At 41.6% G+C, this 26,156-nt stretch overlaps 1 protein-coding gene across 1 annotated transcript in view; it reads left to right on the forward strand.

Moving 5' to 3' along the window:
* The window catches only part of PRKCH (protein kinase C eta), a 278,206-nt gene that overhangs the window by 235,627 nt on the left and 16,423 nt on the right, over window positions 1-26,156 (forward strand). The window contains exons 11-12 of the mRNA XM_049899308.1: window positions 17,401-17,539; window positions 18,506-18,694. Coding sequence (XP_049755265.1) covers window positions 17,401-17,539; window positions 18,506-18,694 — 328 coding nt within the window. The remainder of the gene's footprint in view (window positions 1-17,400; window positions 17,540-18,505; window positions 18,695-26,156) is intronic.

Here is a 26,156-nt window from a genome sequence, read left to right on the forward strand (position 1 = left end):
ACATGCTGGGGAGTATTAGGGTCACAAAATCCACCAGTGGCTCCATAGGAAAAAGATTTAGCAGTTTGCTTCTGTAAAGATAACAGCTTTCGATATTTTATAGGGCAGTTCTACCCTGTCCTGTAGGGTCACAATGAGTCGGAATTGACTCAGTGGCAGTGGGGTTTGGGATATGCATAGGTTGCTGTACAAGTTACTTACTGAGTGAAATCCAGGGTTAGCGACCACCCACCTATTTAGACTAAGGTCTGTCATCTTGCAACCTTAATGTTTTAACAGAGAAATTGAGGTGCTAGGGAAATTGACCAAACAAAAATAGACATTCATCGGGTCCAGTTTATCAGGGCGTCCAACCAGTTTGTTCCAGTTTGAATCGCTGCTGAGAATTTGCGTTTCTAACAAGTTCCCTGCTTGTTCCACCCCAGATATATTGAATCGGAATCTACATTTTAACAAAATCCCCAGGTGATTCTTATGTATAATTTCCTGGGAACTTGTTAGAAACGCAAATTCTCTGCAGGGGTTCAAACTGGAACAAACCAGTTCCAAGCCATGAGTAGTTTAGCATTTAAGGCAAGAAGAGTAAGACCTGAAAAGTCTCTTTATCTGCTACTTTTGCTTATAGGCGTGATGATACTTTCTAAATAAAAATAGCACACATAGGCTAAAAAATAATTTCCCTCCTGATTTGTGGATTATGTTTATTTTTAAGATCTTAGGAAATTATGATTATTCACACTTATGCATTTAATAACCAGTTGCCATTGAGTAGCTCCTGACTCGTGATGATCCCATGTGTGTCAAAGTAGAACTGTGCGCTGTAGAGTTTCAATGGCTGATCTTTAAGAAGTAAAATGCCAGGCCTTTCTTCTGAGGTGTCTCAGGTGTACTCGAACCTCCAGTCTTTCTGTTAGCAGCGAAGCACATTAACCATTTGCACCACCTAGGGACTCCTATACATGTACTAAAACCCAAAAACCAAGCCATTGCCGTTGAGTCGATGCCAACTCACAGCGACCCTATAGGACAGAGTAGAACTGCCCCATAGAGTTTCTAAGAAATGCCTGGTGGATTCAAACTGCTGACCTTTTGGTTAACAGCCATAGCACTTAGCCACTGTGCCACCAGTGTTTTCATGCATGTAGTAGATTTATTAAGAGCATTCTACTATATAAAATTGGAAACATTCTTTAGATAGTATCTCCACACAGAAATATTCAAGTATTTAAAGAACAAACAGTTAAATGTCTTGGCAAACCTGGGCTCTGCGGGTACAAAGCAAAGCGCTGGGATCAGAGTGGGTGCTTGGAAGTATTCTCTCAAAGGGAATTTTTTAGGAGAAAATTCTCTGTCTTTGGCATATTTTGCTGTAATATGTATGTTGCTGTCACGTATCTAGCCTGTCAATACAGGTAGTCTGGAGGTGACCCAAGAAATATCCTAGACCTAACCTTGGAGTTTATAATCTGATTGAGGGAAGTAAGGCTTTTTATGCAAAACATAGTAAAAGAACAAAGCAAGACCAGCTATGACCTGAACTGAAATGTGAGGTGCACATTTAATTCCGAGGACCTGGGAGTGGTTCTGAACCACAAGTGTCCTTTTGGGTTTAATCTCTAATGGGAATAGCAGGTAACCAGATGAAACCCGCTGAGGTAGCCAAAAGTTCTGGTTCAAGTCTGAAGGCCATGTCCCCTCTAATATTGCATAAAGCATTGCTAATGGTGCCAAAGGTTTAGGTTTAGCCAGTTGCTAAAAGCAGCCTGCGCATCACTTCCCAAGGTTGGTTCTATAAACGCAATGCCTTCCCGTCATAAAATACATCTCATCCTTCCCTCCTGACAGAACTCATGTCTCTTTTCACGTGTTATGCAAGTCTGCATACTGGGACTTCAGATGGCTGTAACAACATTTACTGCTTGTTTTTCCCAAGCTGAGAAGAAATTCTAACCTCGGCCAAGCAAGGACCTTATGATTTCCTCTCAACCCAATGTCTTCAGAGAACTGGCCTTAGTGCTGCCAGGTCTGTGCCCTTTTAGCAAGAATAGTCTTTTGTTTCATTAAAGGGAACCAGCCCAACTAGACAGGCCAAGATGTCTCATGGTCCATTCACCTGTTGGTCTGTGCATTTGTAATAATACCTCAATTGTCTGGCTCATCTTTCTGAGGACGGAAACCAATATTAGTTACCCACTTAATAATAATAATAATAATAGTAATGATGATGACCTAGTGCTATGGAGCCCTGGTGGCACAGTGGTTAAGCATTTGGCTGTTAACCAAAAGGTCGGCAGTTTGAGTCCACCAGCTGCTCCTTGGAAACCCTATGGGGCGGTTCTACTCTCTCCTATAGGGTCGCTATGAGTCAGAATCGAGTTGACAGCAACTGGTTTTTTTTTTTTTGGATGGGCCTCTAGGAGTCCCTGAGTGGTGCAAATGGTTAATGCATTTGGCTGCTAACTAAACGGTTCCAGATTTTAGTCTACCCAAAGGCACCTAGGGAGAAAGATCTGGCAGCCTACTTCCAAAAAATCAGCCATTGAAAATACCATGGATCTTAAGGGACAATTAGGTCAGTTGGATAACTTAATTCATAAAAATAATGTTCTACATCCTAGTTTGGTGAGTAGTGCCCGGGGTCTTAAAAACTTCCAAGCGGCCATCTAAGATACAACTATTGGTCATTTCCTGGCTGGAGCAAAGGAAAATGAAGGAAACTAAAAACTCAAGGAAGAAATGAGTCCACAGGACTAATGGCCCACATGAATCACAGCCTCTTCTGGTCTGAGATCGGAAGAATTAGATAGTGCCTGGCTACCACTTCCGACTGTTCTGAGCGGGGACACGGTAGAAGATCCCTATTAGAATGGGAGAAAACTCAAATTCATGAAAAAGTCCAGACTTACTGGACTGATAGAGACTAGAGGAAGCCCTCAAACTATCGCCCTAAGATGCCCTTTTAATCTAGAACTGAAGCCACTCCTGGAGGTCACCTTTCAGCCAGACAATAGATTGGCCTGCAAAATAAACGGTAAGACCCATGAGGAATGTGCTTCCTTGAACAATCAACTATATGAGACCAAACAGTCAACACTGACCCAAAAGCAAGGATGAGAAGGCACAGAGGGCCAGGGAAGCTAGATGGATGAGACAGGAGGGGTGGAAATGATAAGAGTGCTGACACATTTCAGGGGTTGTAACCAATGTCACAGAACAATTTGTGTATGAATTGTTGCGTGGGAAATCTAATTTGCAGGGTAAACTCTCACCTAAAGCACAACAGAGTGTTCAAAAAAAAAAAAAGTAAACCCTGTGGAGCACAATTCTACTCTTAAACACATGGGATCACCATGAGTCAGAATTGAATCGATGGCAACTGGAAAAAATGAACCCCGTAATGTTTTATAGAGTATCAGTATAATAAGAACCTGTTTATTGGTATTGGTACCATGTGTCCAGTGTAAACCTGGTAGAATCCACCTGCCCCTGCCTATCCCCAACTCTACTTCGCAGCCACCCCTGATTGTATTTACAATCTTATTGCTTACGAGGGGATCAAGCTCTGATTCCTGCTTACCAGTAATCCTTCTTTCCTTCACCTTCATACATATGCCCTGCAAACAGCCAGCCAGCAAGAAAGTCTTCCATGTCTATCTACCCTAGCTTTCAGGGCCTCAGAATGCCCCATGGCTCTCTAACTCAGTTTATGATGTTGCCCTTAAGTGACAGACCAGCAGAGAACCTCCATTTCCTTGTTGGATTTTTGCGCCTAGGAAGACAAGCTGCCTTAGCAGGTGGTTTTCCATGGGTTAGCTGCACTTGGCATCCTGCCAGTGGGGGAGCCTCAGAGCTGAGGCACGATTTGATTTGGTGACCACTTTATTCTCACCTCGACTTGCATGCAAGTCCAGGTATACCTTTGTCCCCAGCATCCTATGTGTTGTCGGGGGTAGGTCCAATGTTCAGGAGGCCCCTAACCTGCCAAGGGTTTATCATCTCCTGGTGTCTTTCTCTTGAGCCCTGCGTCTTGCCTTCCTACCTTTCTTTACTAGTGCATCTGCAAGCTGAACACTGCCAGGTATCATGTAAGAAGTGCTTTGGCAAGGAGAGTCCATGAGAGAGGTTTTCTTGGCAACTGCAAAATAGAAGTACTGTAAGGAGCCACTAAATAAATGTGTGCCTCTTCAGCCAAGGAATTTCATCACTCCTGGGGGAAGGGAGTATGGAATGAAAAAAATAGAATTATAAGGCAAAGCTGTCAGCTTGATGGCTTATTTATTTGATAGTCCTAAGGAGATACATCATCTGCATACCACTGATGTTAATCAAACTTATTTCCTCCTGCAGTTCTCCCAGGAGTCAGTAAACATTTCCTTTGCACATTTTTTCCTACCATGAGACAGGGAGAGGGGACACCTCTTGGTCCCTTTGTTCAAGTTAAAGTTGGCTCCATGTATACATGGTGGCAAAAGTGGGAATATGGTGACTGCATTTCAAGGGCATCAGACACCCACAACCGGATGGAGAGCAGCACTTGACCTGCGGGGATTCATTTGTGGGTCCCAGGCCCTGCTTTACTAGTTTTTACCAGTTGCTATGGAGTTGACTCTGACTCATGGCAGTCTCATGTGTGTGAGAGTAGAGCTGTGCTCTGTAGGGTTTTCAGTGGCTGGTTTTTCAGAAGTAGATTGCCAGGAGACTCTGGGTGGACTCAAACCTCCAACCTTTTGGTTGGCAGCTGAGCACATTAACCCTTTGCATCAAAGATGGTTCAATAGCAAGACTTGCACAGAAGGCATTTTTGTGATCATTTCTTAGCCCATGTAGCTATTGGAAGGGAGTATGAAGGGGTGGGGAGAAAAGAGCCTCAGAGAAGCCTTGGTAACACTTTCTGAGCTGGAAATTGTTTTATTGACTTACTCATTCATTAGAAAATGAATTATTCTCCATCCAGCCTCATCATGATGGATGTTCATGTCACACATACTGGTTCTTAAGCAGATGTTCCAATAGATGAGCCTCAAAACTAGCAGATAAAGTACTGTTTCATGAGTGGAAATGATGTGGAGACCTCTCTTCATTATTAGGAATGTTGCCCCCTCTCAGCAGAGGCCTTATTTTTATACTGAAGTGGTTAAGACTACAAGGACACAGTGGGGCAGATGAATATGTAAATGCCACCCATAAAAATTTTATATGTGGAGGACACTTTGGGTGGCTTCAGTAGTGAAAAATGAGCTTGTGGCAAGAGGCTCAGAAATTCTGTTTCCACAGTTGTGCAGGTTCTTGATGTACAACATGCTTTCGTTCAACATGTATCGAAGACTGCGTTCCAAAGAAATCCCTCCCGTTCCCACCACTGAGTCATTTCCCTACAAATAAATCTTCCTTGGGAATTAAGGCTTTAAAAGGCACAGAAACGAAGAAAATAATTAAGGCCAAAATAATACACTTATATTTTAATGATTCTTCCTTTTTCTCAAAATAATGCATGATTCCCATATGAAATTTAGAAAAAAAAATATATATATATAGATCACTCATAAACATATCACTCCAGGAATAGACTTTTAACCTTTCTCTTTTATCTGTTCTCTTCTCCCCTGCTCTCTTTGTTTCCTACCTCCCCCCTCAATTGTAACACAGTTAAGAGAATATTGAAAATACGATTCTGTATCCCACTTTTTCGTTTAGAATTGTATCAGCCTATAAATAAACCCTGAAAGCTAGAAACCATAAAGGACAGATTGATAGATTTGATTATATGAAAGTATGAAAGTTACAATAAGCAAAGTTAAAAAAAAATAGGCAGTAATATTTTCAGTGGATACAACATTATTACTATCCATAATATGTAATGAATTTCTAAAAAGCAATAAAAAAGATGAACATTTAAATTTTTTTTATTGGATAAGACATATGAATAGGCCAAGACAGAAGAAATACACATGGCCATTTAAGTAAATAAGTATAGATATACGTATATATATAACCTGTTGCCTAATACGTATATATATGTATGTATGTATGTATGTGTATATAATTTTTTTTAAAAACTTAACCTCATTAATAATCAAAAAATGAAGTTAAAACAAAATCATTTTTCACTAGCAGATGGGCAAGGATTATAAGTATAGCTACATGTAGCCTGAATGAGGAGACCAAGAAATGATACTTGCATGTACTATTGGTGGAAATATAATTTGAAGCAACCTTTTTGGAGGGCAGTTGATCAGCATCGATTTAAGTTTTAAATGTTTATAGCCTATGATGTAGCATTTCCACTTCTAGAAATTTATCTAAGTAAACACTACCTCAAGTATGCAAAGAATGTTCACTACTACATTGTTTGAAGTTGCCAAAAAAAAAAAAAAAGAAACAACCTAAATGTTCATGGTGAGGGGCTAGTTATATTATAGTACATCTTTATAATGGGATTGTATCTAATCATTTCAAAGAATGAGACAAATCTATAGGATGTAGAAATATGACCAAAATATTTGCTAAGTGAGAAAAGCAAGTTACTTCATAATATCATGTTAGTGTAGCATTGAGAAGAAAAAAATGGAAGAATATGAAGGCATCATCATTGTCTCTATAATTTTTCAGAAATGATTGAATTTTATATGATGAAACATTACTTTTATAATAAAAAATAATTCTCGAAAGATATAAACATTCTGTCATAAATATTTCTCTACATTTTTAGTTCTATGTAAAATTTTAGCAACTTTCATAAAATTTTATCCTGGATATACCAAAATTTATTTAGATATCCTCCATTATTACATAATGTAGCTTGTTTCCAAATTTTGCTTTTATAAGATGTAACAACAAACATCTCTGTAAAATAAAACACTTAAATGTACACCATAAGAGCATCATATCATGTAGCAGAGACTGAGAATTTAACCTAGAAAGAATCCATCAGGAGGCTTCAGATTTCCATGTCCACATTTTTAAGGTAGCTCACACGGATTTTGAATGTACCCTTCAAACCAAAACCTACTGCTGTCAAGTCGATTCTGACTCATAATGACTCTGTAGGACAGAGTAGAAATGCCACATAGGGTTTCCAAGAAGCAGCTGGTAGGTTTGAATTGCCAACCTTTCGGTTAGCAGCCAAGCACTTATCCACTGTGCCACCATGGCTCCTTTTTGAAAATGTACAAGGTTGACATTTTCTAATTCCTTTAAGGCTTAAGACTGTAGGTGTCCCACAGGGAAGCAGAAGAATTAGGCTTCTGCTCCTCTGGGAGCTCAGCTATGCTTACTTCACTCTGGGTATAATTGTCTGGGCCTCCCTGGAAACCCTGTGGGGCATCTCTCTGTCCTTTAGGGTCGCTATGAGTTAGAATCAACTCTATGGCAACAGGTTTGGGTTTCTGGTATCACAACTGCATGCATAAGCAACATCATGACAAACAGAGAAAATACTGAAGTTGTCAAGAATTTCAGTTTACTTCGATCTACAATCAACGTCCATGGAAGCAGCAGTCAAGAAATCAAACAATGCATTGCATTAGGCAAATCTGCTGCAAAAGACCTCTTTAAAGTGTTAAAAAGCAAAGATGTCACTTTGAGGACTAAGGTATGCATAACCAAAGCCATGATATTTTCAGTTGCCTCATACGCATGTCAAAGCTGGACAGTGAATAAGGAAGACCGAAGAAGAATTGATGCCTTTAAGTTATAGTGTTGGTGAAGATTAATGAATATACCATGGACTGCCAGTAGAACAAACAAATCTGTCTTAGAAGAAGTATAGCCAGAATGCTCATTTGAAGCAAGGATGACAAGACTTCATCTCACATACTTTGGATGTGTTATCAGGAGAGACCAATCCTTGAAGAAGGACATCATGTTTGGTAAAACAGAGGTCAGTGAAAAAGAGGAAGACCCTCAACGAGATGCATTGACACAGTGGCTGCAACAATGGGCTCAAGCACAACAGTGATTGTGAGGATCACACAGGACCCGGTAGTGTTTGATTCTCTTGTACATGGAGTTGCTATGAGTTGAAACCAACTAATGGGTCCTGAGCTGTCCAGGGATTTACTACAAGCTGAAGGCATGTGAGCTACCTTCTTGCTGCCCCCATTCTTACATGAGGGTCTGGGACATGGGAGCCCCAAGGGGCAGAGACTGGGGTCTGCTTGTAGCAGGGCCTTGCACCAGCCCTGCTGTGCAGGTGGTAACAACATGAAGTCCTCTGAAGGAAGCCATAACTACAACAACAGTAATATGCACAAGATGTCCTTTTATCATAGCTTATCGTACTTGTTGCTGTTGAATTGATTCTGACTCATAGTGACCCTATAGGACAGGGTAGAACTGCCCCATAGGGTTTCCAAGGAGCAGCTGGTGGGTTCAAACTGCCAACCTTTTGGTTAGCAGACATAGGTCACTGTGACTCTCAACCACTGTGCCACCACTATGTCATAGGATATTGATTTATTCTCTGATGATTCTTGTGTTAGTTGGTGAAGTCCTCTCAGGAGACAATCTGTCAGGAGGATTTGTCTGCAACACCACTAGATAGAAGGGAGCGTATATGTTGTAATGGGTCATGAGCCCAAGCCTTGGAGGTAAGCAGAACTGAGTTCTAAATTCTGCCTTTACCACTCACTAGCTATATGACCTTGGGCTAGTACCTACTTCATAAGGTTGTTTTGAGGACAAAAATAAGATAGTACAGATAAAGCACTTAGCATTTATTCAGTATATGTTAGTTTTTTGGATGCCATGATTATTACTCTTATTATCCTCAAAAGATTTTTTCAGGTTTTCGAGGTACACACAGACACATACACACGACAAATGAGCAAACAGGCAATAGTATTGACTGTAGATTTTATAATATTAAGGAATTATTTATTTAAAAAGTTTTTAGCTGTGATACTGGTATCAAAGTTGTATTTTATTAAAGAATTGTCTTTTAGATACAAATATGAAAATATTTTTAGATGATATGATTTGATGTCTTCAATTTGCTTCAAAATAATCTGAAAAAATGAGTCAGAAAAGAAGTAGATGTATAGATGAAACAAGATTGGGCATGCTTTTATGATGGGTATGGACCCCTGGTGGTGCAGTGGTCAAGAGCTTGGCTGCTAACCAAAAGGTCAGCATTTCGAATCCACCAGCTGCTCCTTGGAAGCCCTGTGGGGCAGTTCTTCTCTGTTCCAAAGGGTCACTATGAGTTGGAATTGACTTGATGGCAACAGGTTTGGTTTTTGTTTATTTGGTGTTTTTTGTGTTTTTTTTTTTTTTTTTTTGTAATGCTTATGTGAGGAGTGTTATATTATCCTATATACTTTTATGTATGCTTGAAATTGTCCATGACAAAAAGTTCAAAAAATAACACTAAAAGTGGTTACTGAATGTGACTAGACCCCTAGATTCATTCTTGTTTATAGAGCCAACTTTCAACTCACTCTCCTTTATATTTTTTGGCAGAGTAACTGATTCCATTGATCTAAGCAGTAAGACTCATGTCATTCTATTTTATTATTCGCAGAATAGCTCATGGTGGAAACAAAATAAATTCAATTTCTGAATCTCCTTTTTGTTCAACCACTTGGGAATCCTCTCTGAAACTACTGTGGGCATTTTAGGTAACCCTCATTACCCAGCAAGAACAATGGACCTTTCAGGCAATCAGAGATGATAGAATAACTCTTTCTACCCTCCTATGCTGGCATGACAAAAGTATAGCTATTAAATACTGGTGCTTAATGAGCTAATGAATGGCGAACCCATAATCGTGTTTTGGCATCTTGTGATCTGAGCCTCTGCCCTGTATGAACTTGTAATCTTCGTTGTATAGCCTTGTTAAGTTTGGCTGCTGAGCCACATGTTGGCACAGGAGGATGAGGAACTCAGAAGCCAAAACCTGACTTCTGCATATTTTAAATTAAAGTCAAGAGTCATAAACAAAACCCATTGCCGTTGAGTCGATTCCGACTCATAGCGACCCTATAGGACAGAGTAGAACTGCCCCATGTGGTTTCCAAGGAGCACCTGGTGGATTCGAACTGCTGACCTTTTGGTTAGCAGCCGTAGCTCTTAACCGCTATACTACCAGGGTTTCATAGGGGACCATTTTTTTTTTCCTCTTTTTTGCACCCCCTTCCTTTTTTTTGTCCCCCCCAATAAAGGTAATTATTTACCTTTAGAGTAGAAGCTGACCATGGCCATAAATGGCCCTGCAAGCTTTGTATTTGTTTGACCAACCCTCTCTAAGTTTTGCTCTTCCATTTGAATACAAGCCAGCACAGTAGAAGGTATTGTACTGGGGTTTTCGTTGCTTTATAACTGCCTCTCCTAAATAGGTTTCTCTTATACAGCCTCACTAAAGAAAAGAATTTGAACTTATATTTCAGGATTCTTCTTTTCCCTCTGGGACCTATTTCTAAGGGTGAAGCACATGACTTTTTATAAGTTTAATTACTTTGGAAAAAGGGTCTCAGTGAGGTTTATGGAATTTCCTTCCTTCCTCTAATATAAGACAGGTTCTGAGCTGCCCAGGGTGACCCCACTGTTATCCTTCTGAAATGCTCCGATCATCTCTTTGCTCAATATTTTCTGCCAGTACTGAGCTGGAGCTAGAGAGGAGTAAGGCCTAACCCCTGCTAATGGAGAAGACAGATACAGACAGATGCCTTCTGGAATACAGTGCAGGGTGCGCTGTCATGGAGGCATGAACCAGAGTTGACGGTGGCTGTGGAACTCTGGTGGTATAGTGGTTAAGAACTCGGCTACTAATCAAAAGTTCAGCAGTTCAAATCCACCAGCCACTCCTTGGAAACCCTATGTAGCAGTTCTACTCTGTCCTACAGAGTCACTATGAGTCAGAACCAACTGCATGGTACGTAATAACAACAACATGTTTGTCTGGAGGAGTTCTTGGGTGGTGCAGATGGTTGATGTGCTCAGCTACTAACCAAAAGATTGGAGGTTCAAGTCCACCCAGATGTGCCTCAGAAGAAAGGCCTGGTGATCTATTTCAAAAAAAAATCAGCCATTGAAAACCCTATGGAGCACACGGAACACAGCTGTACTCTGACACACACGGGGTCTCCATGAATTGCAGTCAACATGATGGTCACCAGTATGTCTGGAAAAATCAGGAAAAACCTCACAGTGGAGATGCGCAGTATTAGAGATGAGGACAGAACTGAAGCCTGTGATTATATTGCATCTTTAATAGAACCCTCTTGGGATCCCATCTTGAGAGTTTTGTCCTGTTAGGAACACTTGGTAAAAAGCCAGTAATGGCATTTCCCCCAGGGCCTGTACAGTTCTGACACTGCCTGAAACTAGGCTGCAAAGTCAGGCTAACATGTATGATCTGCCTGTGTGGCCTCGGGGATTCTGCGACTGGGGTAGATCCCATCTCCTTGGTTGCTCAGGTCTGTCTTCTGAAAAATGAGGCTGTGTTCCTAGATCTCTTTGCAGAGAGGATTGTGACGGGCGGCTTACAGAACTAACTGCAAAGCACTTTTCTCTCCCTGACAACCCCTGCTCCCCATGACAGTAGCCGAAAAACCTCTTACCTGGGATGTTAGTCGAAAGCTCTCTTGAGCAATCGCAGGTCAGCTGTTGTGGGTTTCTGTTAGCACTTCTTCCTGTTGCCCGAGAAAATCTTCCCCAAAACCTTAGCAGGCATAATGGCTTCAGGAGAATTCAGAAACTCAGTAACCTTGTTTGGAAATGAGGGAAAATCAGAGTGTTCTGGGCTCGGGTACAGATCCGCAGGAACCCGGACTGCTGGGCTAAAGCATGGTGGTGATAAAGGCAAGCTCACAGGCACAGTTCACTGTGGCCCTGATTCTTCCTGGGGATGCAGGTTGTAATCGCTCACTTCAGCCAGCTGCCTCACTAATGTTTGCCGTCAGTCTCAGAGGAACTGGACAGCGGGCACCCATAGGCCTCTTAAGTCTGAAACCACCTCTGGCAGCAGCTTTCCTCACGTGTAGGTGACCACCGTCATCATCACCATCCCTGCACTCTTCCAATTCCAACGTCACGTGGGTTAAATAAGTTTTGCTCATTTTGTGTATGTGTGGCTAGGAAATAGTTTCCACAAATCATATCTCATGGGAAACAGCCCTTGTGTAGCAAGTAGAAAGATTCTGAATGTAGAAGGGGTTGGGAGGCTGATTTGGGGGCACAGGCCAAGTTTGATTTAGAGGCAGGGAAGGTCTGCTTTGCTAAGTGGGCTTGCAGGTACTCAGCACACCTTGGTGTTACACCTGCCCTCCCCTGTTCCACAGGAGCCCAAAGAAGGTCCATTCTGTTTTCCCATTGATCTGTGCCAGGAAAAGCCTGTTAAATTAACCACACTTATCAGGGGTTCCTGGAAGACAGAACTTTGTTTTCATTCCTGGGCATGTCCCTGTGACCACCGTGGATCTGTGCGTGGTCAGGCTGTATCAACTCACAGGCTGCTGTGGGAACTGGTCACACCAGTCCTGTCATCACGTCCTCCTCCAAGCCCACAACATGATACAGGGCTAGACAGAGGCCAGTTTTTTCCCTTGGGCCAAGGAGGCCAACAGATCTTTTATTCTCAGATCAGGAATAGGAAAATGGAGCCATGAGAGCCCCTTCATAACCCCCTGTGAGCCTGAAGCTCCAGAAGAGCAGTCGGCTCCAGCCACAGTGACAATACCAGTGAGGGAGCACCCCACTCCCAACTGAATTTAAGTAGGAGGACCAAGTCCATGGTGGCCACACACACACTGGCTTAGTTGCAGCCCCAAGGCTGGACAGTCACCTGCAGCACCTGCGTGATGTGCAGCTGGCTTCTCACTGAGGTTTGCCTCTGACCATATAATTCCTTAAAAAAGCAAAGTAGTCTTAATTGCTCCAAATTGGAAGCAACCAGTATGTCCTCCAATAGGTGAATGTTAAAACAGACTGTGTACATCCATACAATGGAGTATTATTCAGCAATAAAAAGAAAGGAGTTATCAAGCCACAACATGACATGGAGGAACATATTGCTAAGTGAAAGAAGCCAGTCCAAAAAAGCTACGTGCTGGGTGAGTATCGTGTAGGGTCTTAAAAGCTTATAAGCGGCCATCTAAGATACTCCCCTGATCTCACCCCGCTGGGAGCAAGAGAGAATGAAGAAAACCAAAGACACAAGGGAAAGATTAGTCTAAAGCACTAATGGACCACAACTACCACGGCCTCCGCCAGACTGAGTCCAGCACAACTAGATGGTACCCAGCTACCAGCACTGACTGCCCTGTTAGGAATCACAATAGATGGTCCCGGACAGAGCTGAAGAAAAATGTAGGACAAAACTCTAACTCACAAAAAAAGACCAGATTTGCCAGCCTGACAGAGACTGAAGAAACCCCGAGAGTATGGCCCCCAGACACCCTTTTAGCTCAGTAATGAAGTCACTCCTGAGGTTCACCCTTAAACCAAAGTTTAGGCCCATAAAACAAAAAGAGACTAAAGGGGCACACCGGCCCAGGGGCAAGGATGAGAAGGCAGGAGGGGACAGGAAAGCTGGTAATAGGGAACCCAAGATCGAGAAGGGAGAGTGTTGACATATCGTGAGGGTTGATAACCAGTGTCAAAAAACAATATGTGTACTAATTGTTTAATGAGAAGCCAGTTTTGTAAACCTTCATCTAAAGTACAATAATTTTAAAAAGAGAGGAAAGAAGAGCTATGTACTGTGTAATTCCAACTGTATGACATCTGGAAAGGGTACAACTATAGACCAGTGCAGTGAAAATATCAGTGGGTGACGGGGGTTCAGAGGGAGGTGGGGAGGAATGAATAAGTGGAGCACAGGACATTTTTATGGTGGGGAAGCTATTCTGTATGATACTGTAATGGTGGACTCATGATCTTATGCATTTGTCATAGGAGAAAATCCATGGGACTGTACAACCCAAAGTGTGAACCCTAACCTAAACTGTGGACTTTAGTTGATAATAATGTATCGATATCAGTTCATTAATGATCACAAATGTACCACATAAACGCAAGACTTGAATGATAGGACAAACAGTGTGCAGGGAGGATAAAGAGCGTATAGGAACTTTCTATACTTCCTGTGTGTGTTTTTTTTTTTTTTTAAAGTCTATTAAAAAAAAAAAAAAAGAAACCAAAGAATAAATGTATCACCCAATAGGCAAGGTTGCTTCTCTCATCCTCTGAAGACTGTGGCTGGGAGGCCGGCACTGGTGTCAGTCTGCGGGGCCCTGCCCCAAGCTCCCTCTGTAACAGTGTGGGGCATAAGTGGCAATGGAGAGCAAGGAGCAAGAAGCCTGTGTTGGCGAGGGGAGTGTTTTCGGAAAGCACTGTTTTTTTTCTTTTTTAAATTTTATTGCCGTAAAGCATATATAACGAAAAATTGCCATCTTAACCATTTTTTAGAGTATGATCCAGTGATAGTCTTTACATTCATCATGTTGTAAAACCATCACCATTATCCTTTCCAATTTTTTTTTTAATCACCCAAACAGAAACTCAGTATATCTTAATCAAAAAATCCCCATTCCTCACCTCCCTCCAGTCCCTATTGTTGTATGCCCTCAAGTTGATTCCAACTCATAGCAACTATATAGGACAGAGTAGAACGTCCCCATAGGGTTTCCTAGGCTGAAACCTTTAAGAGAACAGATCACCAGGTCTTTTCTTCCGCAGAACAGCAAGTGAATTTGAACTGCTGACCTTTCAGTTAGCAGCAGAGCACTTAACCATTGCACCACCAGAGCTCCTTTCCAGCCCCTCGTAATCACTAATGAACTTTTGCCTCGTGCATTTTCCTATCCTACATTTGCCTGCTTCACGTAAGTGAGATCATATGATATGTGTCCTTTTGTGTCTGACTTATTTTACTCTGTATAATGTTTCCAAGGGATCACTGGGAGCTATTATCCATATGACAGGGTGTATCAGAACTTCATTTCTCTTTATGGTTGAGTAAAATTCCATTATATGGAAATACCACATTTTGTTTGTTCATTCATCTGTTGATGGACACTTGGTTTTTTTCTACCTTTTGGCTATTGTGAATAATGCTGCAATGAACATTGGTGTGCAAGTATCTGTTTGAGTCCCTGCTTTCAATTCTTTCGGGGATATACCCCGAATTGCTGGATCGTATGGTAATTTTTGGTTTAAGTTTTTGAGAAACTGCCAAACTGTTTTACACATACTGCTTTTTATTTGCAGTTTTACCGGTATCCAGTCTTGTCCCTGCCTGTACCAAGGCTGCCGGGGCTTCTTACCAAACACTGCTGCTGCTGAAAACTCACTTCCCTCAAGTAGATTCTGCCATTAGGAGTTGAGGGAGGAGTGGAAAGTGCCCTTGTCCTGGGCTTGCCAGAATCCATTAGGCACGCCTGTGTACCTGGGTTACACCCAAACCCAACAAACCCTGTCCTTACTCCTTTTTGTCCTTTTCCTGGTTATTAACATACCCACCAACCCATTGAACCCATTTGCCTCCTGTCCCTGGTCCACCTCTAAGTAATCATCAAGCCGTATTACCAATTTTGCTTTTACTCTGCTGACTGATCCCTTACTTGCCATTCGTTTTGCCACTTACCCTAGTTCAAGTCATCACCATCTCTTCCTTGGGCTATCTCAGCCACCTTCAGCTGGGAACCTTTTACTCCCTTAATTAGAGAGCTTCAGTGGACCCCTTTTGTCTGATATATAAATGTCAGTTTTTCTTAGCATGGCATTCAGGACTTTTCACAGATTGGATCTAATTTTCTTCAGCCCTGGGACCTTCATTGGTCCCAGTGATCCCATGCTGGCCCCCATCAGCCTCACTACACCCTGTGGGGTTCCCACAGCCTGCCATGTACGTCCGCACCTTGGAACCTGCTCTTGTGTGTTTTTTCCATCTATCTGGCCACGGCAACATCCCACATCCCCCTTTTCTGAGTAGAAAACTCTGGCGCATGCTTTAAGACTCAATTTCCACTTCTATTGAGAACTATTCCTCTCTCTTACCAGAAAACCAAACCCGTTGCTGTTGAGTCAATTCCAACTCATAGCGACCCTATAGGACAGAGTAGAGCTGCCCCATAGAGTTTCCAAGGAGTGCTTGGTGGATTCAAACTGCTGACCTTTTGGTTCGCAGCCGTACCACTTAACTACTACTCCATTAGGGTTTCCTTTCTGTCATGGATCAAATTATGTCCCCCCCCAAAATGTGTGTATCAACTTGGTTAGGCCATGATCCCCAGTATTGTGTGGTTGTCCTCCATTTTGTGATGGTGATTTTATGTTGAGAAGATTAGGGTGGGATTGTAACACCACCCTTACCCAGGTCACCTCCCTGATCCAAGGTAAAGAGAGTTTCCCTGGGCTGTGCCCTGTACCACCTTTTATCTCTCAAGAGGTAAAAGCAAACAAGCAAGCAGAGAGATGAGGACCTCACACTACCAAGAAAGAAGCACTGGGAGCAGAGTGCGTCCTTTGGACTCGGAGTCCCTGCGTGAAGAAGCTCCTACTCCGGGGGAACATTGATGAGAAGGCCAACAGAGAGGGACAGCTTTCCCCTGAAGCTGATGCCCTGAATTTGGACTTTTAACCTGCTTTACTGTGAGGAAATAAATTACTCTTGGTTAAAGCCATCCACTTGTGATATTTCTGTTATAGCAGCACTAGATGACTAAGACACCCTCTCTTACCAGAAGGAATTAATTGTTCCCTCTTAATGTTTTTCTCACAGCTTTTGGTTTGTACTTCCATTGTACCACCTGTATTATACAAGAGCTGTTGGTTATATGTATATATATTTTGAACATGCATTTATTGAGTGTACTACTTTAGGCAGTGAACCAAATCAACCTGTTCCTTACCCTCATAGAGCTTATAGTCTAGAAAATATCTGTCTCCACATTACATTGTGAGTTCCTTGGGGATAAAGATCATCTTTGTACACTTGATGCCTGTCATAGTCCCTAACACAGTAGTCACTTGATGAATGAATGCTCATCAGGTGAACGCCAACGGGCAGAGATGGGTGCCAGAGTGGAGGATGGGGGAAGGGACAGCGGGTGGATTACTTATGGACACAGGTAAGTGGGAATCCTGAAAAGGTCACATTGTGTCCTCAGTCTAAAGGGCAGCCTAGTCTTTTTATATGTAGTTAGCCTATTCCTATGGACTCATCATCTAGGAACTATGAGGCAAATTCTGAGTCTTGATCTAAGCTTTTGTCACCGATAGTCTGGAGCCCTGGAGAGCCTGGATGGCAATGATCATGAGCATTTTATACCCCACAGACATTCTTTTTGAAGGAAAGCTCACTCAGTCGCACCAGACCACACTATGGTCTGAGTTCCCATCCCCTGAGCCAGTTCTTCCAGGAAGATGGCCTATCACATGCTGCTATTTTTTTTATTTCAGAGATCTGAAATTGGACAACGTCCTGTTGGACCACGAGGGCCACTGTAAACTGGCAGACTTTGGAATGTGCAAGGAGGGGATCTGTAATGGTGTCACCACGGCAACATTCTGTGGCACGCCGGACTATATTGCCCCAGAGGTGAGTGCGGTGACTTGCTGCAGCTTTTGAAATTCGAGCTCCACAATAACTCTGACAGGAAATACCACAGGCTGCTTTGTGCTGCAGCGTTGTGGGCAGGGCAGGAAAGCTGAGGCCTCCAGGCCAGCCAGCTTAGGGCTTGTTGTTTGAATGATGGCTGAAAATGGCCTACCCAGTGCCATCGAGTCGATTCCCACTCATAGCGACCTTATAAAAAAAAAAAAAAAAAAAATTTTTTTGTACTTCTAAATAGGAATTGGAGTTTTTTTTTTTTTTTTTTTTTTTTTTAACTTTGCAGTTGCTATAGCCTTTAGCCGTGAATGAGGACAAGGTATGCTGCACTTACAGCTATTTATTTTTTTCTTGGTCTCCACTCAGTGCTTTAATCCTAGCTCTACTTAGCAGAACTACAGAAGAGCTCTTGAATTGTTCCCATATAAGTGAGCTTAGTCTTCTCCTCCTTCTAACAGTTGCCATTGCTGTCAAGTCAGTTCCATCTCATGATGACCCCATGTCAGAACTATGCTCTGTAGGGCTTTTAATAGCTGATTTTCCAGAAGTAGGTCACCAGGCCTTTCTTCCAAGGTACCTCTGGGTGGACTCCAACCTCCATCCTTTCAGTTAGCAACCAAGGGCATTAACCATTTATACTACCCAAGGACTCCCCTATTCCTTATAGACTGATATATTTCCAAAACTCTTCTTGTTTTGGAGCCTCATGTGCCCTTACCTTGTCCTGGCACAGACCATTAGCTAATCCGACCATAAATGTTTGGTCAGACCTACATGAGAAGGTGCCTCCACATTGACCACAGGGAGAACAGCCCACTCCATAAAGGTGGAACGAAACATATGCCAGCAAAGGAGACTTCATTTTCTTATTTTGATATTTCCTAACCTATTCTTCCCCCTAGTTGTTTACTACCAGATGCACATAGCATTTCTAATGTTGCCTCCTTGGCACAGATCCTGCAGGAGATGCTCTACGGACCTGCCGTGGATTGGTGGGCAATGGGCGTGTTGCTCTACGAGATGCTCTGTGGGCATGCACCCTTTGAGGCCGAGAACGAAGATGACCTCTTTGAGGCCATACTGAATGACGAAGTGGTCTACCCTACCTGGCTCCATGAAGATGCCACCGGGATCCTAAAATCTGTAAGTTTGGCTTCACCCACCAGCTTCTGACCTACTGCAAACCAGCCTGTCGTATGTGTTTCTTAGGTCTTTTTTTAATACTTCCCAACAGCAAGCTGCCAGCTCCAACCAAAATGTGTGTTTTAATTTAAAGAAACACAGGACCAGAGTTCTGTCAGGCTGGGTCTTCTTTTATGCAATACTTATTTCTGGGCCAACTGCAATAGCAATTGATAGCTTTGTTTGCCATGTGTCAAGTATTCCTAGCACTTGTGGCTTTAGTTTAGGTGCGGTGCTGCTCCCTTTCACTCAGTCCACAGCAGGCCACCTCCAGGTCTGTTATGATGTTGTGTTTCCATCAGCAATGTCCAAGGAACAGAGTGAAGGGGCTTTTCTCTTAATGCTGGGAGTGAAGAAGGGAGGTTTTCCAAACCTCTGTAGTTCTTTTTTGCCTCCATGTTATCCTTGTGCAAGGCAGATGCCAGGCTCAAGATTCAGATGTAACATGAATAATGTCGAGGAAGTCTTTTCTGCATGTATTCAAATCTCTATGTTGAAAGCCTTACTTTGAAGTGAGGAAGAAATAAGAAATTGGTGCCTTTATGTTTAAAATAAGACATCACACATAATTTGGGTCAATTCCATAACCACATTAAAAACCAAAAACTAAACCCATTGCCATCGAGTCAATTCTGACTCATAACGACGCCATAGGACAGAGTAAAACTGTGCCATAGGGTTCCCAAGGCTGTAATCTTTACAGGAACAGACTGCCACATCTGTCTCCTTTGGAGAGGCTGGTGGGCTTGAATCACCAACCTTTCGGTTAGCAGCCAAGTGATTAGCCACTGTGCCACCGGGGCTTCTCATAACCATAGTAGTTGAGGTAAAAAAAATATATATATATATTATCACCTATTATGGGGTATAAAGGTGAATAAAAGATCAGTTCTTCAAGCCAGGAAAAAATCAGAATCATCCATCTAGTAATATCTATATGATAAGAATTACTTTTCTTCTAGTCACATCCTTTCCAGTGATTTGAGACAAAAAGCTAAAGTTGGGAAATATTAATTATCTTGCTGAAGAACTTGCCTTCATTTAAAAATCTCAAGCCATATCACTGGTGCCATTTCAAGAACATTTCATATGCAGGTCATTCTGTACTGGAACTGAAGGGAGGGTTGTCCCTGAGAATTTTCTGCATCACAACAAGAAAAATAATCAGAAATCCTTCCTGGGCACAAATTGCCAAGTGGACTGTAATTCATAATTCATAACTTGATTCCCAAGTCCAGGTGCCAATACTTTCCTGAAATCAAGGAAGCACACGTCTCATATAAATAAGAGTGAAGAGCTTTAAGTCTCTACTAAAACGTCTGCTATCTAGCATATTTTCATAAGAACAATTTATTTGTATATTTAGTAGAAATTTTAGACCGAGGAAACCAAGGATATGGCTTTTTTAATTTTTATGAATAAAAAAATCAGGGAGAAGGGCTTGTCTTGTAAATTTGTGCCGTATAAGTTTCTTAACTACAGGGAAGTTTACTCCCCTAGGTTGGCCATGACCTAGGCTGTGATAACGCAACCTCATCGTGCTCCAGAGTCTGGATTACTTTGTATCACTAGGTTCCCAGTTCCATGGCCCAGGATCTATTGCCTTGTGAGTCTCAAGGCATTTCAACCGCCTATGGCCTGCAACAACCACAGTTATAATTCTAACGTTTTTCATGATGAACATATTTAGTCCTGTTAAAAAATTTTTTTTTAATTTAGCATTTTTTATTATAGTGAAAATATACACAACAAAACATACACCAATTCAAAAATTTCTACGTGTATAATTTAGTGACACTGACTACATTCTTCATATTGTGCGACCATTCTCCCTGTCCTTTTCCAACGTATTCCACCACCATTAACATAAACTCACTGCCCTCTAAGCAAAAACTCCCCTTTGGCCCCTCCTTTTCACCCCTGGTAACCACCAATAGTTTTCGGTTTCTATATATTTGCTTATTTCCTGTAAGTGAGATCATATAGTATTTGTCCTTTGCGATGACTAATTTTGCTTAGCGTAATGTTTTCAAGGTTCATCAATCTTGTGGCATGTATCAGAACTACATTTCTCTTTATGGTTGAGTAATATTCCATTGTATGTGTATACCATATTTTTTTTGTCCATTCATCTGTTGATGGACATTTTGGTTGTTTTTACCTTTTGGCTATTTTGAATAAGACTGCAATGAGCACTTGGTGTATACTTTAGCATTTTTAATATTTAAAACTTAAGAGACAGGCCCCAGAGTTTATAATTCAAATGAAGATTCTTGTTGAAGCTATAAAGAAATGCATATATGTGTTGTTGGCGTTGGTTTATAACCGTCAGATAGAAAATCAAAGATAGTTTGTGCCTCAAGGAACTTTAATTTTCTCATTTAGGGATTAATAGTCTAGTTCAGTGTTTCTCTAACATATAAGTACCTCAGACCTTTTGAATGTAAGACAATTAGAGACCTTAAGAGGTCATATCACCATGTGGGTTGGGCATCACTCATATATGTTTTCAGTTTTTTCTTCAAATTTCTAGCAGTCCTAAACCTCAGTCCAGTGCTTCAGGATCATCTAAAGAAAGTCGTATGCAACACTAAATTAGAGACCTACATCCAGTCCAGCCTTTTCAGAAGCTAGAACAGAAACTAAGAAAGGTTAAGATTCAGTTGGAAATGTTTATTTACACCGTTTCTCCTTAACCAGTTACACCCAATTATTTTAAGCTGTATCTTTGATATAAAGATTAGTATTTTGGGTAACTAGAGCAAAACCTCATATCTGAGTAATAACCTCCACAATCTTTTCTGAGAGAGAACAGCCTCTGGTGTCTAAAGAGATAATAATCTTCAGCAGAGACAGAGTTGTTCTCTCACCGTGCAGATTCACTTGTGGGTAGCTGTGAACATCCACATTTCCTTTATTTCAGCTCCTTCTAATGGCAGCTAGTCTGTTGGATAGAGGCAGCACCTGAGATGGTTTTGTGTCATTTATGTAGCACTGATTTTCCTAAATGGCACTCAGGGTTCTTCATGGGGCCTCCTCTTCATAGTGCCAAAGAAGGAGCATGAGTTTCAACCCCACAGTTCCAGACGTGCATCCCAGCTCTGGTACATGATGACTGAGTGACCTTGATGAGCTACTCGCCTCTCTGAATCTCAGGGTCCTTGTTTATAAAATACAGACAATAAAATCCATGTCATACATTTATTGCCAGAATTGAATGAAATAATATACATAAACCACCTAGGTACACAATAAGCATTTCCTCTCTTCCTCTTCCAAAAAGTGTGTCTTAAAAATAATTTTCTGAGAAACACTTGAGATTTGTCAGATAAAATTACTAGAAAATGCTCAATGAGAGGATATCAGGGACAATTGTGTACATTTCAGCATCTATGACTAAAATTGCCTTGTATGCATGCAAAAGCTGGACAATGAATAAAGAAGACTGGAGAAGAATTGGTGCCTTTGAATTATGGAGTGGGTGAAGAATATTGAATATCCCACGGACTGCCAGAACGAACAAATCTGTCTTGGAAGAAGTACAGTCAGAATGCTCTTTAGAAGTGAGGATGGCAAGACTTCATCTCACATACGTTGGACATATTATCAGGAGACACCAGTCCCTGGAGAAGGACATCATGCTTGATAAAGTACAGGGTGAATGAAAGAGAGGAGGATCCTCAACAAGATGGATAGACACAGTGGCTGTAGTGATGGGCTAAAGCATAGCAACGATTGTGAGGATGGCAAAGGACAGGACAATGTTTCGTTCTGTTGTACCTAGGGTTGCTATGAGTTGAAGCCAACTCAACAGCATCTAATAACAACAACATGAATAAAAATAAAAAGCTTAAATGCTGTAGATGAGGAAATTCAGATATCCTTTTCAGAGGACCGAGATACATTTAACGGAAGTGAGACAAGGGAAAGAAAGAAAACCAAGCAGTTAAGAGCATTCAAGACCTGAGAAACACTGAAGAGCTAAGGGCATCAGAGCATGGTGGTTAAGAACCTGCCTCCATGGCAAAGCTGTCTGAGGGCAAATCTTGGCTCTCTTTTTCTGGCTGCATGACCTTGGGCAATTTGGGTAATTTTGCCACACCTCAGTTTCATCACCTGTACAGTTGGGGTAAATACCACCAGGTCTACTGCATGGATGACAGGAGACAGTGTGTAGGTACTGCTTGAAGCAGTGTTCAGCACAGAGTCCACACTCAGGAAGTGGTCAGCACTGTTGTCAGGGAGAACTTGACACCCGAAATGACTTTTAGACTTCTTGCCCTTATCTCTGAAAAAGTATCACTTTCTATTTGTTTATTATGAGAGGCGTTCAAGATATCAAGTCATAGTTCATAAACCATTCAGACCCATTTCTGGTTCTGATTGAGACTTGATTTAATTTGAAAAACATACCATAGTCCTTTTATTGCTAGAAGGAAACTTGGAGATTGTCCACTCTAATCCCCTTGTTGTAAGGATGAGGAAACTGTAAAGCCCGGAGAAGTTGTGACTCCCCAAAGGCACATTACTTGAAACAAACATCCACAACAACAGAAACGGATTGAATCCAGATTCTCCCAACACCCAGCCTAGGGACCTGACCCGGACTGTATCTGGCCCGTCCCCATTATATCTTCTACTTTCCATTAACAAGTGACTTTTACCCTCAGAGTCCCACATTCCTAGTGCCCAAATCACTCCCTGGTGTGATCATTTCCTGTTGTACAAGGAAGATTAGCCACGAAGGAAGCTGTGTGCTGTGTACTTCCTATCTGTGTGGCAGGAATCTCTCACTTATTCAGCTTTCAATAAAGTAAGATATAATGTTATGGTAATGACCAGTTGTAATGTTATCTTTTAAAATTGTGCGTTTGAATAACGCTGTAATGCCAGAAATAATTATTATTCTTTTGATCTCATAAAAGAGTCTGTGTTTCTGGAAAGAGAAGCTCATGTATTGGGAATTCAGAATCCATGTTCAGTTCAACTCAGCAAATACTTGTTGATGACCTCCCTTTGCTTGGCTAAGTGCTGGAAATGCAAAGATGAAAATAAATGGTCCACTTATGTTGCTTACAGTCAAGGAAGAATGAGGACATATAAATGAATACTTAGAACACTGCCAAGGAGGAATGATTAAAACTCTCTGTGGGCAAGGACAGGGAAGGTAACATAAGGACAAGACAGAGAAAGTGACATTTAAGCTGGATGCTGAGGAACAAATAAGAGTTCAGTCAGGTAGACACAGGGGAGAGGAATATTCTAGGCGGAGGCAATAACTTGTTCAAAGCCTCAGAGGCATAAAGTAGCATGATGTTCAAAGAACTGCAGTTACCAGTTCTGTACAGTTGGAGTGTTAAGTGCAGGTGAGGGACAACGGAAGATCCATTTAGCTCAGGTAGACTTTGATGGGTCCGGGGGACATTTAGGAAGCGGCGTCTACTTAGCAGTTGATCACATGGGTCTGGAACTCCAAAATAGGTTTGAAGATTATCACTGTAGCAGAGTAGTGAGAACCATGGGAGTGGACAATGACTACTGAAAAGAGCCAAGAGTAAAAAGAGGGTGGAGGATGGGACCTGGACACACCAGTGTTTAAGGGGTGGCCATGGAAGAGGACTCAATGAAGAGGACAAGAAAGAATGACTTCAGGTTTGATAAACATCCAAATCTGCAACATGTCCAGTAGCTTTACTTCTGGTGAAACAAGCCAGTGGTTGTGTGCATGATTTAGCCAGAAACTGATGCCCAGCAGTAACTTTTGATTGGGATCAAATGGTTCAAGTCGAGGTAACCTAGAGCTTAGGGAGTTAGGTAAACTGAGACATTTGTGAGGACTCTGAACAAGCTTTCATTTTGCTGTACAATTCCTACACTCGAGGCCTTTTTCCAGAATTTTGTGACCACCTATGATCAGGTGGAAACCCTGATGGCGTAGTGGTTAAGAGCTGTGGCTGCTAACCAAAAGATCAACAGTTTGAATCCACCAAGTGCTCCTTGGAAACCCTTTGGGGCAGTTCTACTCTGTCCTGTAGGGTCACTATGAGCCGGAATCGACTTGACGGCAACGGGTTTGGTTTTGGGTTTTTTATGATCAGGCAATGTGGAAGCCTGGTGACTCTAAGAGTTGCTAATGTTCGATTGTTGAGTCCATTGGGTGGTGTCTTGCACAGGCCTAAAAACAGTAGTGAAGTCGTAAGTGCTAAGTTTGTAATGGAGTGTAACCACTTCTCTTTACCCTTACTTTTGTAGAGCTTTGTGACTAGTAGAACATACATGTAGGATTACAGAGCCGGAAGATCCTTAAAAACATTTTGTCCAAATCCCTGTTTGATAGATGGGAAAGCTAAGGCCCAGAGAGGTAAAGTGACTTCAGTCATTAGGAGGGTTAAATGTGGTAGAATGGAAAGAATACACACTGGCTTTGGGGTCAGGAGACCTTGTTCTCCTTCTACCCACTGCTCTTCATTCTCTACCTCTGTAAAGCAGCGATGATAACATCTGCAGTACCCACTCCAGATGAGATCACATACATGATACAAGAGTACATTACTGTAATTGGTAAGTTGTGAATAGTGAGTTCACAACACACTTAGTGATGTTATAATCCTCATCCTTTCCTTGAACAATCCAGTAACAGTATCAAGATTATTAATGCTGAATTGCACATGAAGCTGTGTTAGGTTTATTTCATGAGAGAATTGTGTTTGTTTTCCAGGCGCTTTCCATCTAAACCAGACACATACATGTGGGGTGTACATAGCCAAATAGATACTGATATGAAAAAGTATAATTACATAAGTAACTAGGTAATTACAATTTGATGAGAAAAAAGTTCAAGAGAGCAAAACAAAAACAAAAGCTTTGAGAACAAATAACATGCAGACTAACCTGATCTGGGCCGTCAGGGAAGGCCATCCTGAGTAGATGACATTTAGACTGAGAACTAAAGGCTGAAAAGAAACTAGTGAGGCTTAGCTATATGCAAAGGTCCTAAGAAAGAAGTCCGTTTAAGTAATTCTCTGGCTGGAGTGTGATGAGCAAAGAGGTTGGGACAATGACAGTTTTTAAAGATGAGGCCGAAGAAACAGCTAGGTTGCGAAGGACATTGCAGGCCATATGAAGAAGTTTGTCCATTATCTTAAGTGCCAAGATAAGTCATTAAAGGATTTTAAGTAAGCACAAGTGATAAGATCTTTTTTTCATGTTTAAAAGATCATTCTGGTTATTGGATAAAGAATGGATCAAACAGACTGAAGTATTTTCAGATGAAATCATATCTGGGATTTCTTTCAAAATAATCCAGAATTGGAAGGTGGAGAACAGATGAAGCAATACTGGACATAAGTCAGTGATTGTCAAGACTGGCTGATGGCTTTATTAGGGTTCAGTTTATTATCCTCTCTGCTTTTATATGTTTAAA

The sequence above is a fragment of the Elephas maximus genome, chromosome 10 (assembly GCF_024166365.1).
Source record: "Elephas maximus indicus isolate mEleMax1 chromosome 10, mEleMax1 primary haplotype, whole genome shotgun sequence".
Taxonomy (NCBI): Eukaryota; Metazoa; Chordata; class Mammalia; order Proboscidea; family Elephantidae; genus Elephas; species Elephas maximus.